General features: G+C 42.3%; 1 protein-coding gene across 4 annotated transcripts in view; it reads right to left on the bottom strand.

Annotated features, from left to right (window-relative positions):
* Positions 1–4,951: 4,951 nt before the first annotated feature.
* The window catches only part of nfic (nuclear factor I/C), a 39,683-nt gene continuing 25,582 nt past the window's right edge, over positions 4,952–19,052 (bottom strand). For 2 of the 4 annotated variants that reach the window (XM_061034880.1, XM_061034882.1), the window contains exons 11-13: positions 15,574–15,757; positions 14,532–14,620; positions 4,952–12,988 (exon numbers count right to left, since the gene is read on the bottom strand). In XM_061034880.1, the coding sequence (XP_060890863.1) occupies positions 12,968–12,988; positions 14,532–14,620; positions 15,574–15,757 (294 nt within the window). In that variant the 3' untranslated portion in view covers positions 4,952–12,967. The remainder of the gene's footprint in view (positions 12,989–14,531; positions 14,621–15,573; positions 15,758–19,052) is intronic. The other 2 variants (XM_061034879.1, XM_061034881.1) reach the window with 1 other exon arrangement.

Here is a 19,052-nt window from a genome sequence, read left to right as displayed (position 1 = left end):
ACTGGTAATGACAGGAAGTCAGTCTGTTCTGTGTTGATGACTGGTAATGACTGGAAGTCTGTCTGTGTTGATGACTGGTAATGACAGGAAGTCTGTCTGTGTTGATGACTGGTAATGACAGGAAGTCAGTCTGTGTTGATGACTGGTAATGACAGGAAGTCAGTCTGTTCTGTGTTGATGACTGGTAATGACAGGAAGTCAGTCTGTTCTATGTTGATGACTGGTAATAACAGGAAGTCTGTCTGTGTTGATGACTGGTAATGACAGGAAGTCAGTCCGTCTGTGTTGATGACTGGTAATGACAGGAAGTCAGTCTGTGTTGATGACTGGTAATGACAGGAAGTCTGTCTGTGTTGATGACTGGTAATGACTGGAAGTCCGTCTGTGTTGATGACTGGTAATGACAGGAAGTCAGTCTGTGTTGATGACTGGTAATGACTGGAAGTCTGTCTGTGTTGATGACTGGTAATGACTGGAAGTCTGTCTGTGTTGATGACTGGTAATGACAGGAAGTCTGTCTGTGTTGATGACTAGTAATGACAGGAAGTCAGTCTATTCTGTGTTGATGACTGCTAATGACAGGAAGTCCGTCTGTGTTGATGACTGGTAATGTCAGGAAGTCAGTCTGTTCTGTGTTGATGACTGCTAATGACAGGAAGTCAGTCTGTTCTGTGTTGATGACTGGTAATGACAGGAAGTCCGTCTGTGTTGATGACTGGTAATGTCAGGAAGTCAGTCTGTTCTGTGTTGATGACTGGTAATGACAGGAAGTCAGTCTGTTCTGTGTTGATGACTGGTAATGACAGGAAGTCTGTCTGTGTTGATGACTGGTAATGACAGGAAGTCAGTCTGTTCTGTGTTGATGACTGGTAATGACAGGAAGTCAGTCTGTCTGTGTTGATGACTGGTAATGACTGGAAGTCTGTCTGTGTTGATGACTGGTAATGACTGGAAGTCTGTCTGTGTTGATGACTGGTAATGACAGGAAGTCTGTCTGTGTTGATGACTAGTAATGACAGGAAGTCAGTCTATTCTGTGTTGATGACTGCTAATGACAGGAAGTCCGTCTGTGTTGATGACTGGTAATGTCAGGAAGTCAGTCTGTTCTGTGTTGATGACTGCTAATGACAGGAAGTCAGTCTGTTCTGTGTTGATGACTGGTAATGACAGGAAGTCCGTCTGTGTTGATGACTGGTAATGTCAGGAAGTCAGTCTGTTCTGTGTTGATGACTGGTAATGACAGGAAGTCAGTCTGTTCTGTGTTGATGACTGGTAATGACAGGAAGTCTGTCTGTGTTGATGACTGGTAATGACAGGAAGTCAGTCTGTTCTGTGTTGATGACTGGTAATGACAGGAAGTCAGTCTGTTCTGTGTTGATGACTGGTAATGATAGGAAGTCAGTCTGTTTGTGTTGATGACTGGTAATGATAGGAAGTCAGTCTGTGTTGATGACTGGTAATGACAGGAAGTCAGTCTGTTCTGTGTTGATGACTGGTAATGACAGGAAGTCAGTCTGTTATGTGTTGATGACTGGTAATGACTGGAAGTCAGTCTGTGTTGATGACTGGTAATGACAGGAAGTCAGTCTGTTCTGTGTTGATGACTGGTAATGACAGGAAGTCAGTCTGTTCTGTGTTGATGACTGGTAATGACTGGAAGTCTGTCTGTGTTGATGACTGGTAATGACAGGAAGTCTGTCTGTGTTGATGACTGGTAATGACAGGAAGTCAGTCTGTTCTGTGTTGATGACTGGTAATGACAGGAAGTCAGTCTGTGTTGATGACTGGTAATGACAGGAAGTCAGTCTGTTCTGTGTTGATGACTGGTAATGACAGGAAGTCAGTCTGTTCTATGTTGATGACTGGTAATGACAGGAAGTCTGTCTGTGTTGATGACTGGTAATGACAGGAAGTCAGTCCGTCTGTGTTGATGACTGGTAATGACAGGAAGTCTGTCTGTGTTGATGACTGGTAATGACAGGAAGTCAGTCCGTCTGTGTTGATGACTGGTAATGACAGGAAGTCAGTCTGTGTTGATGACTGGTAATGACAGGAAGTCTGTCTGTGTTGATGACTGGTAATGACTGGAAGTCCGTCTGTGTTGATGACTGGTAATGACAGGAAGTCAGTCTGTGTTGATGACTGGTAATGACTGGAAGTCTGTCTGTGTTGATGACTGGTAATGACTGGAAGTCTGTCTGTGTTGATGACTGGTAATGACAGGAAGTCTGTCTGTGTTGATGACTAGTAATGACAGGAAGTCAGTCTATTCTGTGTTGATGACTGGTAATGACAGGAAGTCTGTGTTGATGACTGGTAATGACTGGAAGTATGTCTGTGTTGATGACTGGTAATGACAGGAAGTCTGTCTGTGTTGATGACTGGTAATGACAGGAAGTCCGTCTGTGTTGATGACTGGTAATGACAGGAAGTCCGTCTGTGTTGATGACTGATAATGACAGGAAGTCCGTCTGTGTTGATGACTGGTAATGACAGGAAGTCAGTTCTTTTCTGTGTTGATGACTGGTAATGACAGGAAGTCAGTCTGTTCTGTGTTGATGACTGGTAATGATAGGAAGTCAGTCTGTGTTGATGACTGGTAATGACAGGAAGTCAGTCTGTGTTGATGACTGGTAATGTCAGGAAGTCCGTCTGTGTTGATGACTGGTAATGTCAGGAAGTCAGTCTGTTCTGTGTTGATGACTGGTAATGACAGGAAGTCAGTCTGTTCTGTGTTGATGACTGGTAATGACAGGAAGTCCGTCTGTGTTGATGACTGGTAATGTCAGGAAGTCAGTCTGTTCTGTGTTGATGACTGGTAATGACAGGAAGTCAGTCTGTTCTGTGTTGATGACTGGTAATGACAGGAAGTCTGTCTGTGTTGATGACTGGTAATGACAGGAAGTCAGTCTGTTCTGTGTTGATGACTGGTAATGACAGGAAGTCAGTCTGTTCTGTGTTGATGACTGGTAATGACAGGAAGTCAGTCTGTTCTGTGTTGATGACTGGTAATGATAGGAAGTCAGTCTGTGTTGATGACTGGTAATGTCAGGAAGTCCGTCTGTGTTGATGACTGGTAATGTCAGGAAGTCTGTCTGTGTTGATGACTGGTAATAACAGGAAGTCCGTCTGTGTTGATGACTGGTAATAACAGGAAGTCCGTCTGTGTTGATGACTGGTAATGACAGGAAGTCCGTCTGTGTTGATGACTGGTAATGACAGGAAGTCAGTCTGTTCTGTGTTGATGACTGGTAATGACAGGAAGCCAGTCTGTCTGTGTTGATGACTGGTAATGTCAGGAAGTCAGTCTGTGTTGATGACTGGTAATGACAGGAAGTCAGTCTGTGTTGATGACTGGTAATGTCAGGAAGTCCGTCTGTGTTGATGACTGGTAATGTCAGGAAGTCTGTCTGTGTTGATGACTGGTAATAACAGGAAGTCCGTCTGTGTTGATGACTGGTAATGACAGGAAGTCCGTCTGTGTTGATGACTGGTAATGACAGGAAGTCAGTCTGTCTGTGTTGATGACTGGTAATGACAGGAACTCAGTCTGTTCTGTGTTGATGACTGGTAATGACAGGAAGTCTGTCTGTGTTGATGACTGGTAATGACAGGATGTCCGTCTGTTCTGTGTTGATGACTGGTAATGACAGGAAGTCCGTCTGTGTTGATGACTGGTAATGACAGGAAATCAGTCTGTGTTGATGACTGGTAATGACAGGAAGTCAGTCTGTTCTGTGTTGATGACTGGTAATGACAGGAAGTCAGTCTGTTCTGTGTTGATGACTGGAAATGACAGGAAGTCAGTCTGTGTTGATGACTGGTAATGACAGGAAGTCAGTCTGTTCTGTGTTGATGACTGGTAATGACAGGAAGTCCGTCTGTGTTGATGACTGGTAATGACAGGAAGTCTGTCTGTGTTGATGACTGGTAATGACAGAAAGTCAGTCTGTGTTGATGACTGGTAATGACAGGAAGTCAGTCTGTTCTGTGTTGATGACTGGTAATGACAGGAAGTCAGTCTGTTCTGTGTTGATGACTGGAAATGACAGGAAGTCAGTCTGTGTTGATGACTGGTAATGACAGGAAGTCAGTCTGTTCTGTGTTGATGACTGGTAATGACAGGAAGTCTGTCTGTGTTGATGACTGATAATGACAGGAAGTCCATCTGTGTTGATGACTGGTAATTACAGGAAGTCCGTCTGTGTTGATGACCGGTAATGACAGGAAGTCTGTCTGTGTTGATGACCGGTAATGACAGGAAGTCAGTCTGTGTTGATGACCGGTAATGACAGGAAGTCTGTCTGTGTTGTTGACCGGTAATGACAGGAAGTCAGTCTGTGTTGATGACCGGTAATGACAGGAAGTCAGTCTGTGTTGATGACCAGTAATGACAGGAAGTCCGTCTGTGTTGATGACTGGTAATGACAGGAAGTCCGTCTGTATTGATGATGACAGGAAGTTCGTCGCCGTAATGATGGCGGCTGTGTTTTCGATGGATAACAATGATAAGAGAAGGGTGACATTCATCAGTGATCACACATTGGAATTCTTTGAATAGCTCACCCACATCTAGATGTCAGGCTATACACATATTATTGATCTGGTTTTTCAGATAAATTAAAAAAACTAAATGTTGTTGTTTTTTTTTTCTCAGTCTGCAACATGGCGTTATCCGCAAAGGCCTTCGATAACCAAAGCAACGCATGCAGACGCTTCTTACAGTAAACACTAATACAGTGTTTGTACCTCGCGGAACAGATACGATTGTCAAGAAAACTTCCAGAGTTTCAAACTTCTGCTGTTATTTCATAATATCAGAATCAGACAGACTTTATTAAATTCAGTACAATCTGCCTCATGTAGAAACCTTCCCACTCCTGTATGAGTCAGGTCTTCATGGTCTTCATATGAACAGATATGAAGAAATACAAACAAACAGAGCTCTGGGTGGAGTTGTGGTATAGCTTGTTTATTAATGGTATATTTTTGCATAGGGAAACATACTCATTTCCAGTAATGAATGTACCAGCAGCTGCTGATAGTAATGGCTAAATATGGTTAAAATGACATATTAATATCCCCCACAGCAGATGAACAACATTAGGGCAGAAACACTCATTCAGACATCTCAAACAATGAGACATTCAAACAGGAACAGGAAGCCCACTTCAGAATCCAACAGCTCAACCCATGACGTCAGCGTATAGATCAAACTATGCAACATGTTGACATGATATCTTTCCCTGTCTAAGTGCAACACTTGAGAAATAGTTAACATCATGCAAAGAAAGGATGATTATTGAGATCTGTTTCAGCTGAAAAACATCCAAAAGAAAAAAGTACATCAAGCTCTTTGCTAAGCTGCTACAAACTACATCCAGTCCAGAGCTCCAGCCCTTTGCACAGTGAACACCTCAGGCCAAAGATCATCTGGAGCATCATATACATGAAGCACAACTTGATTCTAGCTCCCTGATATTTGGATAACAGGTTGTGCAGTATGTTGTGTCCTATACCTTTAAACAGATGTTTCTAAAAGGCTTTCTGTAGAAAATGACAAAGGTATGATGTTTCAGTTAGAAATGAATGAATTGATTCAGGGTTGTAATCCCATTCCTAAAAGATCGATGTAATGTGCTGATGAACACTGAGAGTGAAAAGGGCTGAGGTCTGTGTGGATCGTAGTCATGCAATAACTGTCGACAGCTGCTCATGCCTAAGCTCTCTCTGATGTAAGGGATATATATTCAGAAGTAAGCAAAGCAATCCTTAACAATAATATCTGAAAGGTTATGGCAAAAAATCTGCATTCAAATGTTGTCTCTCTCGTTCAAACTGTCCTCAGCACTAATAAGTACCCACAGAGACAGACTGGAATCAATATGGCGTCACCGTCACAGGAAAAAACTACAAAATCAGACGTAGGTTGCTAAGAAAGGATTTCAAACTGCGGTGAGTTACAGGGCCATAAAAGAAAACAGAATCCAAGTTACGGCGCACAAAAAACCCCTATTGGAGTCACAACGTTGTCAGGCAACAGAAGAGAGTTGAAGAACATGAAAAGTTTTTTAGAAAAGAGCCCTCTTAAAAAACCTTCTGGGGTAAACTCGCCTGAATGCCCCTTAGTGTTCAGCTCAAGTTATGACCTGACCGACTGCAGCTCTCCAGTCGTACCACAGAGAAAAGGAAAATCTAGATGGAAACTTTACACCAAAACCAACCCAATAAATAACATCATCTGAAAAGAGAGCACATTTTAAATCCAAACATGAACATTTACAGACGTGGACAAGTCTTTCGCTGCATATTTCCACAAAAGTGAGAAAGGTTTGAAACTTATTTCAACCTTTGATCATGTTAGGAAGCTTCAAATGAACTCTGAATCAGTGTTGTTATGTTAAAGTGCACTCTCCAAATAAATGTGTGGTAGAAACATTGAACCATAAAATATACAAAATAAAAGGATTTGATCCATCCCACCTGGTCAGATCCTAACGTCTGCTCTGACAGAAACCTATGAGGTCAGTGGGCTGAAAGGAACAGCTGATGTAGATCTGTAAGGATGTGATCAGGACTGCTGTTACTGCTTTGTGGTAACATTTCACAATATGGTGGACATGTAGTAAAGAGGTATCATTCTCTGGATAGAATGAAAAACATGTCGTCCTGTCTTTCTCCCTTCAACCTCTAAAGTAGGAAAAACACAGCTGTAATCCCTGAATATAATCCCACCTCACTTTCTCCCCTCAACAAACACAAAGGTTCACCGTGTTCCTCTAGATTTTCTTTTACTCTTTGGGTTTTTTTTTAGTTTTTTTTTTATGGCTTGTCATGTTCACCTTCCCAGCTCATCTCGACCATGTGCTGATGATGTGAACAATACTGAGCACCGGTCCCGGGCTGAGGGGCGTCACAAGCACCACCACGTTGTGTTTGTAAAGCCCTGCGTGCAAAAGAACTCTAAAGAAAGGAGCAGTGAACTCATAGGCGATGCTTGTTGAAGTCATTTTTGGTTGTTTCTTTAAGTCTCCGCGTTGTTGACCTGCTGGTTTATTTGAACACTTGAATACTGTAGATCAGTGTGATAGTAAATCTTAAAATGAGCAACTTGATCTCATTCTGACTTCTCTTAAAGGTGGTACTTCCAGACGACGTGTTAGAAGACTTCTGTGCTTTGAATGGTAACTGGGACGCCATGGGAAACTGTGTGATGTTTGAAATGGAGACCTGGGCAGCCAGCGCTCAATCTGCTTCACTTTGTTGAACACTACACAAGCTTTAGCAGAGGCAGGGCAGCTGTCAATCATTCAGAGCACATTCCTCCAATCGGCTGGATGATTGACGTGTCAGAGAGCTACTTGGTTTTCTTAGTGATGAAGAAAGAGTAGGGGGTAATACAGATGAAGAGAATTCCCACTGCATTTTATATTTATCAGAGACTCAGACCTTTCTGTAGAGCTCAGAGCCATCCACCCAAACTGGGAAAACACATCCATTAAACCATCTTCATTTAAATAGTGCAAGTGTCATTAGTACAGGTCAAGATTAAGAATTTAAAAGATGTTTTCTCTTCTGCTCGTCAATATGAAGCAATAGAAAGGACGATGTGCACAGTGATGCTGGTCACAAGGTCAGAGCAGTACTCTGGATCCACTCCATCAACACACACCAGCCCCGTTTACACCAAGCAGTCCGCTTCAGTTCAGTACGTCTAAAGTTGGGAATGGTACCAAAATAAGAGATTGATGTGTTGCTTTGTTTTGAACTAGTGGAGCACCTTGGTACTGCCAGAGGACCCTCTCTCTCTCTCTGTCTGTTTTGGTCGTTTCATACCATTATCAATTTGTTGTTTTAAAAGCATGCATTTTAAATCTCTCTGTTACGTTACTTTGACTGGTAAATTGAACAAATTCACCCATCACCCGCTGAATGCAGGTGATTTACTGCAGTGACGGGTGTTCATTTCCAGCCCTGGTAGGTTACTTATCTTCACCTTCAGGATTGTGTTCCTCTCTCCCACTACTATTTCCCTCACATCGCTGAACTTTAAACAAGCACACTGGTATTATTCCCATTTAATGGGCTACATTTCTCTGACGCTTGTCCATCTTCTTAAGACAAACACACAAACACATTCTGACTTTAGAAGTCCATCTTGTACATGTTTCTTTAAAGTGTACTAAAAGCAACCAGAGAATTACTCAAGAACATAATACAAAACAATAAGATTAAAGCATGCATATCAAATGAACTCTAAATATGGCCTCTTGTGATGTCATATGATTGGTCATGTGGTCATGGTCATCATACGAGCAAATGGACGGTGTTTTAACAGCCAATCAAAGAGCTGCTGAACCTCACACACATACATGATTCTATGACATGGCTAATGCTCGATCAAATATTACCAATAAAACAAATGTGCTAAAGTGCTGTGCTCATGGTGGATTCATGTCGGCTCTGTAATCTAACAAAGAGTCATCAGATCACATTTGTTGTGAATTGGTTCTATAGAAATAAAGATCAATTGACTGAAATGAACTTTCCTGCAGTAAATACTCAGTGGCTGTTCTAGACTCCATTAGGACCCCAGGGGCCCCTCTCACCATCATGTCTGCCAGTGTCCACATGCCTACTCCTCTGCTTTCTCTCCCAGACTGATAACTCCTCTTCAGTTTCCTTTCATTGACAAACTTTGGTTTTCACAGAAACAAAGCATGCAACACTTTGCAGAGCAAGGAGAGGGAGTGCTGTAAGATGGGGCCCCCTTTAGGGAGGTCTCCTACTATCAATGCAACATTTTGCACATTTTAAACCTTTGCTGTTAAGTTTGTCAGCCCACAGGGGGGCCCCTGTTGGCCTGGGGCCCCTATTGGGGGGCCTGGGGCACCGGGCAGCTGCCTTGCCTGTTGAGAAGCAGCGCCTCTGTAAATACTCTGAAATGACTTTGCATGTGTTTAACACTTGGTCTGAAAGCAGGACGTAGACCGAGCCGAGCGGACACTCTGAGGATGTTTTGGGATTTTATTCTGAACATTTAGGACTTTTGGATCCAAAGTAACCAAACTTTAACCAAACGCTAAGTTACAGTATCATTTACAATACATGGAAGTCCGGAGACAAACATCAGGGTTATTAACACTGTTATCCACACACCTCAAAGCAAACCCTTCAGCTCATGAAGAAGAGCCACTAAAGATCTCTGAGTGCAAACACCTGATTATACTGAATGATGCCGTTTAACATCCAAACATCAAGAAACAAGCCAACGATGAGGGAAGTGCTTCTCTTTTCTGTGCAGAATAAAACAACAACACACGGTATTCATGTGTACAGTTCATAGTTTGAGCACTACATCTATTTCCACGTCTGAACATGTTTTCTATATTATTTTTACTGAAATGATCCCAATGAGTGTTGAAGTGTCAGATCATCTCCACAGCAGGAGGTTACGAATAACCTCACTCTTACATGAGTCTGGATGACACACAAAGCGCCTCAGCGACTGCTTGAATGTTTCAGATGGGGATAAAAGCCGGCGGAAAAGTAAATAAGTGAAAGCGTTATATTCAGCAAACTGTCAGAGTGTTTCTCGTGTTCTGCCTTCAGTGAGTGGACTGACACTAAAGCCAGTTTCCCAGCTGGCAGCTTACTCACTTAACTATGTACCTACTCTGGTTAATGCCAAGCAATCACACATGCAGCTTTTTTTTGATTAGTTTTATCTGGTTTGAAGCTTCCAGCTGTACCATGAAAACATGATGACTGTTCTATACTGTATAATTGTTCTTTAACTAAAGGCAAGGCACATAATGTGTTTTATGAAATATCGTGCAAAATAGAAGTTTATCAACAGGGCTATTATTAAAATGTAAAGAAATAGACAACCCTTCCATCTACTACCCTCTGATGGAGTACAGAGTACAGAGGGAGGAAGGGGAGGAGGAGGAAGAGCAGGAAAGAGAGGAAGAGGTATCGTCAGTTTTTAGCCATGCATTCATTAGGTCAGCACAGCGACCAGGGCAGCACCATGCAGTATACATCAGCTTTAAGCTAACTTTAACAAAGCTTTAAACCTCAGCAAACCCAGCTCAATTCAGCACCTTCAGTACAAAATCTGAACCCACAGTAGGCAATGACAGCTGTATCCCCTAAAAGCCTGGAAACAAAGAGTAGAAGACTGACACCAAGAAGCATCTGCACAGCACACAGCGTAAAGAGGAACACAGGTGCTAATGCTAAAGGAGGTAAAAGCACATGATGCAAGTTTAAAATAATCCACACAAGAAATATTCCATAGCTGTTTCACTTTCAAATGTAAAACACAAAAAGACGACCGAGAAAACACTGACAGAAAAATTCAGACTGAATTAGATTTCCTTCTGAATTCCCGATCTTAGCTGTGGTAGTAAAAATCACTCATTCGTTCTCCACACACATGGCTGAGCTGGTGAGCTGGTACATTGTACTGGGTGTTTGGGTAGCCCATTTCAGACCTCACTGAGTCTCTGTGAACATGAAGGGTGAAGACAAACTGTGATCTTTTTCTGCAGCCTGCTGCATCTTCAGAGGAAATCTGAGAGATGTCTGATTTAAAACAGGGAAGAGTTAAACTAATGTAAGAATTCAGCATTTTCATTGGCCATGCCACGCTGCTTCATTCCTGGTTACTGGCATATTAGAGAGCATGGCTTTAATCTGATTCATTGATATTGGCTCCTACTATACTTTATTCTTCCAGGCAGAGAGGAGAAATGACTCCCATGATGAAGAAAAAAAAACACCTTTGACTTTCACCCTTCTGTTTGCACGGGGAACAAATCAACAAAGCAGTTCTGCAGATTTAAACCAGTTCAATAATGTCAAATGTGCTTTCTCATCTCACCTCAACACAGAAATATGCAAACGCTTCAGAACATTGAGGATGAAGAAATGCACACCCAGTCGTTTCATGTTTGAAGAGATGTTTCACAAACATTGAAAGGCCAAGGAGCAAAGGCTTTTACTACTGTTGCATTTGGAGTTTGATTTGAACTTCACGTTAATGTGGAAGTTGTAATCATCCTGACATCTTCACATTCATTGAGTTTCACTTTGAGATCTACAAACTCCCAGAATGTGATCATATGGCTTTTGACATGTTGCCATCTCTGCAGATGAAAATTCAGATTTGGACTTGATCAAATGCTTAACTTCAGGGCAGCTGTAGCTCGGGAGGTAGAGTGGGTCACCTCTCAACCGGCAGATCAAGGGTTCAAGCCCCAGCTCCTGCAGCTACATGTCTGATAGAGATAAGACACTTAACCCCAAGTTGCTCCTGCTGCTACTTTGAGTAGTCAGAAGAAAAGTCCATTTACCATTTAACTTGTCTCATGTTAAGCTTCAAATCAAAGTGAAAATGCAACATGTAGGATTTAAAAAATATTATTTTCTTTTCTTTTTCTTTTCTTTGGCTCCAAAAATCACTTTTTATACACAACATATTGTGTTTGCTGGGCCTTACAAAAAGATCTTTAAATGCTCGACTTCTTGCTTGTTGTCAGCGGTGAACCATCAACAACCCTTTAGGTCAGCACTGTGGATATCCTTCTGTTTCTGTTTGTATCTGTCCCCAGCTGCCTGATCACCCCCCCCCCCCCCCCGTTCCTCTACAGACTCTGGAGGGGGGGTTGAGCTACACGGTGCAGAACCTTACAGAACACCGTCAGATCAGTATTCACATCACCTACTATCAGAAATCAACAACTTCAAGAAAAAGAACAACACAGCCTGCCAGCTGACAAGCTGCATCACTTTCTCACTTTAAGCATAGTGCAACGTCTCTCTTTCTACATCCCTGATATCAAGTCAAAACCTTCAACAACAAACAATCTCCTCACAATGTCTCCTCCAAATAAAGCAGGGATGATATACATTCACACACACACACACACACACACACACACACACACACACACACACACACACACACACACACACACACACACACACACACACACACACAGCTCAACAGCTCCTCGGTGCTGCTGGCTGCAGGTTTCCATGTGTCTTTGCCTTCTCTCAGATCAACTGAGTGTTTCTATGTCTCTGTGTTACAAACTGAATGGTATCTGAAGGGAGAAGTCAGTCTCCTCTGCCTTCCTGATACCACTGGACCTGTTCTCACTGAAGTGAAGCATTGTCCCAGGAGGAGACATGAGTAGCTCTTGTATTCTACACAGTATTCTCATAAAAAGGAAACAGCCCTAAGAAGACGAGCAGAGCGAAATGATGGTGGATGATTGTCACTAAAAAGAAGAAGCCCCTGTCATTAAAGAGAAGATCAAAAATAATATGTTGCTCTAACCCTCAATTTTCTTCAACAACGTATCAAAAGGTGCAAAGAAAAACAAGATAATAATAGGAGGATATCTCTCTCTAGTCAGTCCGGAAGAAAGGGAGGCTTATTTGCATATATTATAAGCAGCACCTGCAGCGGAGAGGGGCATTCTGGGTGTTGAGGGGGGGTGAGGTCTACACCTGTCCCAGGAAGGAGGTCTTATACTAGATGTAGTGAAGAGACCCAGGATGCAGGAATAACAGGCCTCATCCTGGGGTCAGGGTCCAGGCTTCTTAAGATCTGTAGAGTTCTGGTTCTGCAGTTCATCTGAACAAAACAGAAATCTGCATCGCTTCAAAATCCCAGCTCACATCACTCGCCATTCTTGAGAGCCATTCAGCGTCACATGGCGTAGTTCATTCTGGGATATGGCTGAGAGGAAGCAGCATCCATCCAGGCTGGCTCTTCTTCTTGGTGCATACACACACATAAACATATGACTCTGTATATTTAGATGTGTGTATGGCCACGTGTCAGGCTTCTATAAAGCTGAATATATTTTCCCTCTGGCCATGTCTTGACAGTATTGTTTCCTTTCCTCCAGCACTGAAATGTCATGGTGATCACCTTTCCTCCAGAGGTCACTCAGTTCCCCAGATACCAAGACTGGAACAGAGACACACACAAGAGAGGGGGTTAAAATCTCACAGCTCATGATGAGTCATTAACATGACAACGCCTCATGGTTCAATGAAAACATTTATTGCCCCTATGGGAATTTACAGGAGAGCACATAAAACCCCACTAAAGGGACAGGACTGAATGAGGGATTTCAAGAGTTAAATAAAGGTCAGAGGTCATCCTGTATGATCAGAGCTGATTAAGAAGATGAATGATGTGTGGTACAAAGGAGGCCTCTTCTAGTCTTCATCCTGGTCATTCTGTACCTGCACCCTGAAGAGTTCAAACTCAGACCAAAGGGGGGTGCAGAGGGTCTGCTGTGGTCTTGTTGGATAAATTCAGTGTGTACCATCTGTCAGGTTAGAAATGCTGCTTCCCGGTTATCTTGCAGCCTAGTTTAACAACCTCGTCCAGTTTGTTCTTATTTTGTACGGACAATGCTCCTCCCCAAAACTGAAAGGTCAGCACACTTTGAATTAAACTCAGCATGGTGCTGTCCACATGAAAAGTGTCCTCACAACATGGAGGCGCTAAGAACAACCAACTCCCCACCGGATTGTTGATGGACGGTTTGCCTCCCCCCACCCCCTTGCTCTCTATCCCTCTTCCTGCATCTTATCCCATCTCTCCCCCTATCCCTTTCCAAGCCCGGCGCAGTCTAGGCCTGTGAAGACTGTTTCGTCATGAGCCGGGGATCCAGCCGAAGATTTCTGCCTTTTAATAAGGCAGTTTTTTCTTACCACTGTAACTTTTGATGCTTTGCTAAAGTGCTCATGATGGATAGGCTGGATCTTTGTAACATAGCAATAAGTAAGGTCCTTTACCTGCTTTTTGTAACATAAGAATGAGTAAGGTCTTTTTACCTGCTCTTTTGTAAAGTGTCTCGAGATAACACTTGTTATGAGTTGACGCTATACAAATAAAAATTGATTGATTGATTGATTGATTGATTGATTGACATGCTTTGCTGAGCTTGTGGCGAAAATAAAGTGTTCATCTCTTTGCTGATTTTTTTTTTGCTGCATGCGCAGCAGTTTCTGATGAAAAGTCTCATCATAGGACCCCCTTTGAAAATGAGATGATACATCTCTATCCTACTGAATACATTCAATTCAAAATTCAGTTCATGGTTTCCTTCAACCAACATTTCACTTGCCAGGAATCTTTGCAGTGGAACTTGTATTTCAAAAGCCTGAATCCTGAATCTCCTTTCCGCCCCCTGGTGGCAGCAGACATGTGACTACATAACAATCATTGATGTTGTCACTGATCGTCTCCTTTGCCTTTGTAGTTCATAGAGAGGCTCTTTTTAATTTACAGTAAAACAACATGACTCCTCACTGGAGCTAACCTTCAGTGTACTCTGTTTCATCAGTTTGCATTTAAACACGTTCCTATAAATAAACTTTCATGAATATCCCTAACAACCTCGTTGTCATGACAAACCACTTGAAATTATCTCTCCATGTACTTTGACAAACTAGAAACAGACTCTACATAAGGCTTCAGTCACATGAACCATACTGACCTGGGTTTGGTAGAGTCCACCCGGGTCTCGAGAAGTGACTCCAACGAAGGAGGTACGGTTGGCAGGGGGGGTACCAGGGGCCGAGTATGCTGAGGATGTTGGTTTTAACAACATCAGTCACATGTCTATGATAGTTGTAAAGTTGCATTATGCTTCACCTTCACAAAACCTCCAAATATCAAAAGAACTCCAAAATGAAAAAAGTCCCTGAGTCACCTCCTCTGTTCAAACTGTCTGTAAGGCGCCGTGTCCACCTGGCATTTTTTCAGGGCAGACAAGTGCTGGCTTACGCTGTTTGCATGCCCGTCCGTCCTGTCTCCATGACAACAGTCTGCTGACAACAACTGCTGTATATGACCGACACTGCTCTGTTACTTTTTACTGCATGTTTTATATTTGAGGTCGTTTATTTCCCGATCAGACACGGAGCAAAGAGGATGTGAGTACAAGACATGATCTGTAGGCGGAAAAACTACACAACTACTATATCAAACATTTGGAAAAGAACGCCGGTGACGTCAAGAGTGCCTTCCTGAAAAGTTGAAAGATTTTCGGAGCGGTCGCACAAAAACGTGAGAGTGCTCAGATGAAAGGAGGCTGGGCGCTCTGCAGGCGGCCGCTGTCTGCTGAGAACACTCTCTACTCAAACAAGTGGAAAAAAGGCTAGGTGGACACGGGGCCTATGATCACTAAGTTCACTTCACACTTGAACCTAATCTTTTCTCATTTTGCATAAAGGTCCATCTGATAGAAGCAGACGAGCCTCTGAACAGAGTGGTCTGTGTGTCACAGCTTTTAGAAACACAATAAAGAGATGGAGGAATGAAAAGCTGTTCATGTATGAATCTGTTGTCTGTCTCACTCTGTATCTCTAAAGGTTGCCACTAATAAATGCATTTCGAGATAAGTTCTTAGTGGCTTGTATTGACAATACAGTTGTTATTAAGATAATGGGATTATTTCGAATTGATTTATAGGAAAGATCTTATTCCATTCATAAGTTCATCATTATCAGAATAAGTGTTATCTTTAAATCACATACTTGGTGATGTGGGGGAATGTGCCCCCCCATCAGAGGAGGTGGTAGAGGCCTTCGACTCTGCAGGCAGCGTCGGCCGAGGGAGGGAGGATGGAGGCGGAGCCAGGGAGGATGCTGTTCCAGGAGGCGCCAACATCTGAGAGGAGATGTAGTGACTGGACACTTTCACCTGGTTGCTGCCGTTCAGCTGTGAATAATATAAACTCTTATTGAACATGGAAGACAAACGTGCACACACTTGGAAAAACAAACAAACAGAAAAATAGACGAAGCAGTAGAAACTTAAAGGTGTAAACATTTGAATGGCGCCTCAACAGCAGGGGCGTGTCCAGACTTTTTTAACTGGGGGGGGGGCCCACCTGGGACGCTGACTTATGCAGGGCTGGCCTGATGTTTGTGGGCACACGCCCTTTCTATCCCCACTAATGATCTGTACATGTAACAAACACAATTTGCCCAAAAATAAAAGTTCTTAGTTCGATTCTTTCAGAACTGAAAAACAAAGATGTGAAAAGTCACAAGTTTAAGTACTTTGCATTCAAACGCTGTCTGAATCTAAAAAATACATTGATTGGCCATTTGGGGCGGCACATGGTGTGGCAAATCAGATTTCAAGGGGGGTCCATGCCATCCCTGGTCACCCATCTTGACACGCCCCTGCTCAACAGTCACCAGTGTTAGGGTTACCAAAGCCAACGATCCTGAACACCTTCATATCTGCACCCATGGAGAACACTAAACATCAGGATGTTAGTAATCTGCAGCGAGGTGATACTACCACCTGACATCCCTGATGCAGCCCCCCCCTCAGCGGGGGAGGAAGTGTGGACAACAGGAACGAGAGGAATACAAAGGAGAAATCTTTCCTGCAGATTATCACATATACTCTTTAGTAAAGTGTCTCCAGATAACACTTGTTATGAACTGGCGCTTTACAAATAATGATTGATTGATTGATTGATTGATTGATTGATTGATTGATTGATTGATTGATTGATTGATTGATTGATTGATTGATTGATTGATTGATTGATTGATTGATTGATCAGAACGAATGTTCATGGATTCATTGATCTTGGTAATTTTGTGGATATATGATTTACATTTTTCAACCATCTCAGAGTAATTCTTCTTTTAGGTCTGTGAGGATGTAATACATATGTGTAAGAGACCTCACAGCAACAGAGTTATATTTGGATTGGAGCCAAGTGTCTGTCTGTTGTGAGCTGAAAAGGAAATGTGACTCTGAGACTGAAGAAATGTATATGTGTGACATTTACACGTGAAGGTAATGTCTTCTCTCTAAACTATTAGAAGTGTAACCACATGGAGAGGAGTTTATAGGCTGTACCTTCAAACAGAATATCAGTAACACTGTTAACATGAAAACTTTATCAGCCATGTGACTTCTGTTGTCTGACCACGGCTGAATCAATTTTAAGATGATCCACAGTCTGTTTCATGATTTCCATTCAACATTTACAGCAGTTTAATCTTTAGTTTAATATCAGTTTAATAACATTTAAATCTCTGTCAAAACTTTGTTAGCTTGGAGATTGTTTCTGTTGATTTTAAAAATCTTAACACAGAGAATTGTGTTTGACCCAGCAGCCAATGGCTCTGTGAGTTAGTGTCAGGTGGGGGTTTGTTTCTGTATTAAATGTTCAATGATGAAATCATGAAACAGACTGTGGATCATCTTAGGATTTATTCAGCCATGGTCAGACAACACAGAAACACACATGGCTGATAAAGTGCAGAACAAGATCTCACAATCTCTGACAATCATTGACAAAGTCTTCATCTTCACAGTGTTGATGATTTTCTGTTAGAAGGTACAGCCCACAAACTCTTGTCCACTTGGATATATCTCTATAAGTCTAGAAAGAAGACATCACCTTGACTCGTAAATATCAGACATATACATTTCTTCAGTCTCAGAGTCACATTTCCTTCTCTGCTCACAACAGACACTTCAATCCAAATATAACTCTGCTGCTATGAGGTCTCTAACACATATGTATTACAGCTTCACAAACCTAAAAGAAGAATTATTCTGAGATGGTTGATATATCCACAAAATGATCAAGATCAATGAATTCATGAAAATACAGTTTGTCCACTTCAAATGTAACATCTCTCTTTGCTTGTGCATTATTGTAAAACTCACAACCGCCATTTGACAAAACAAAAGATAAAAGTTACAAATCATTGTGCCACAACAACCTGGACTAGCATCACTACAGAGGTGAATATTCAAACCCAAGTGTGATTAAGCTCAGCTTTTAAAATGCAGCGTTAACCATAACGTATTTTGTTTCAATCATTTAAATGGTATAAGTAGTGTTGTAGGCAAGACCACACTAACAGAGACCAAGACATACTCGAGACCAGAGTGCTCCGAGACCGAGACAAGACCAAGACCATAAATATCTCTGAAAAGTCATCAGGCTGAGGCCATAAGCAGGGGACAAAAATCAAGCTACAGATGAATTCATATGTTGTTTTAGAAAGAGGCGTTTTCCTTCTAATCTCAGTCATGACGTGGAAGAATAGCGATCAGTGGTGGTCTTGACCAGTCTTGACTTAAAATCTGGAGTCCGCCCAGTCTGAGACCTAAACCCTTTTCACACATACAGACATCTCCTGAAAAAATCAGGAGATTTAGTCTACCCGGAGGTTCTTTAGGCTATGTGTGAACGCAAACAGCCGCATTTTTTGCGCAGACTTTACCCGGAGTTTCTCCGACCAGACCTCTAGTATTTTATCCTCAGAAAATCCGAGTGAGCTGATGTCTGAACGCGCCCGAATATACTCCGGAGATTTTCAATTTGAGCCAATAGAAAGAGAATGAGGTTTATACAGTGACTGTTTAAAGTGTCTGCACGCGACCACTACGATCTCCGTGCACGTAATTAAACGGCTGCATTCTGTTTTCTATTCGTCAGTATGTTGTTCTCCTCTCTTTTGTGGATGTTGTCATTCCACTGGATCACACATAACATTGATATAAAGGCAAATATTCCCATTATAACGTTGTGTAGCGTACTCTGTTACTTCGGCCGCTACTTCCGCGTTGATTATTTACGTCACGTCTTACCTCAGGAAACCCCCCCCCCCTCCCCTCTGACAGGGAAAGTCCCCCGCTGTGAGGAGCATATGTGAACGGGTAGGTTGGGAGAATCTCCGGAGAAGTCCTCCTGTAAATATCTAGATATTATCCAGAATGCATATGTGAAAACGGCTATAGACGATACCAAGACCTTCAAAAAGTGGTCTCAAGACCACGTCCGATTTTGAGTACTAAAAATAGGTACAAGCAGTCTCTCTTAAGTACAGAGCCCCTCAAGTCCAAAAAGTCAACACAACATGATCCACTTGGGAGAACAACAATCAACTTGTGTGCACAGGATCATTATTTTTTTCCTTTCTGGGACTTCAGGGTCTCTGTAGTTGAGTATTAATTATTTTTGCAGGTAGTT

The sequence above is a fragment of the Labrus mixtus genome, chromosome 3, assembly GCF_963584025.1.
Source record: "Labrus mixtus chromosome 3, fLabMix1.1, whole genome shotgun sequence".
Classification (NCBI taxonomy): Eukaryota; Metazoa; Chordata; class Actinopteri; order Labriformes; family Labridae; genus Labrus; species Labrus mixtus.
Note: the sequence above shows the minus strand (reverse complement) of the source record. Positions and strands in the feature narration are given on the sequence as shown.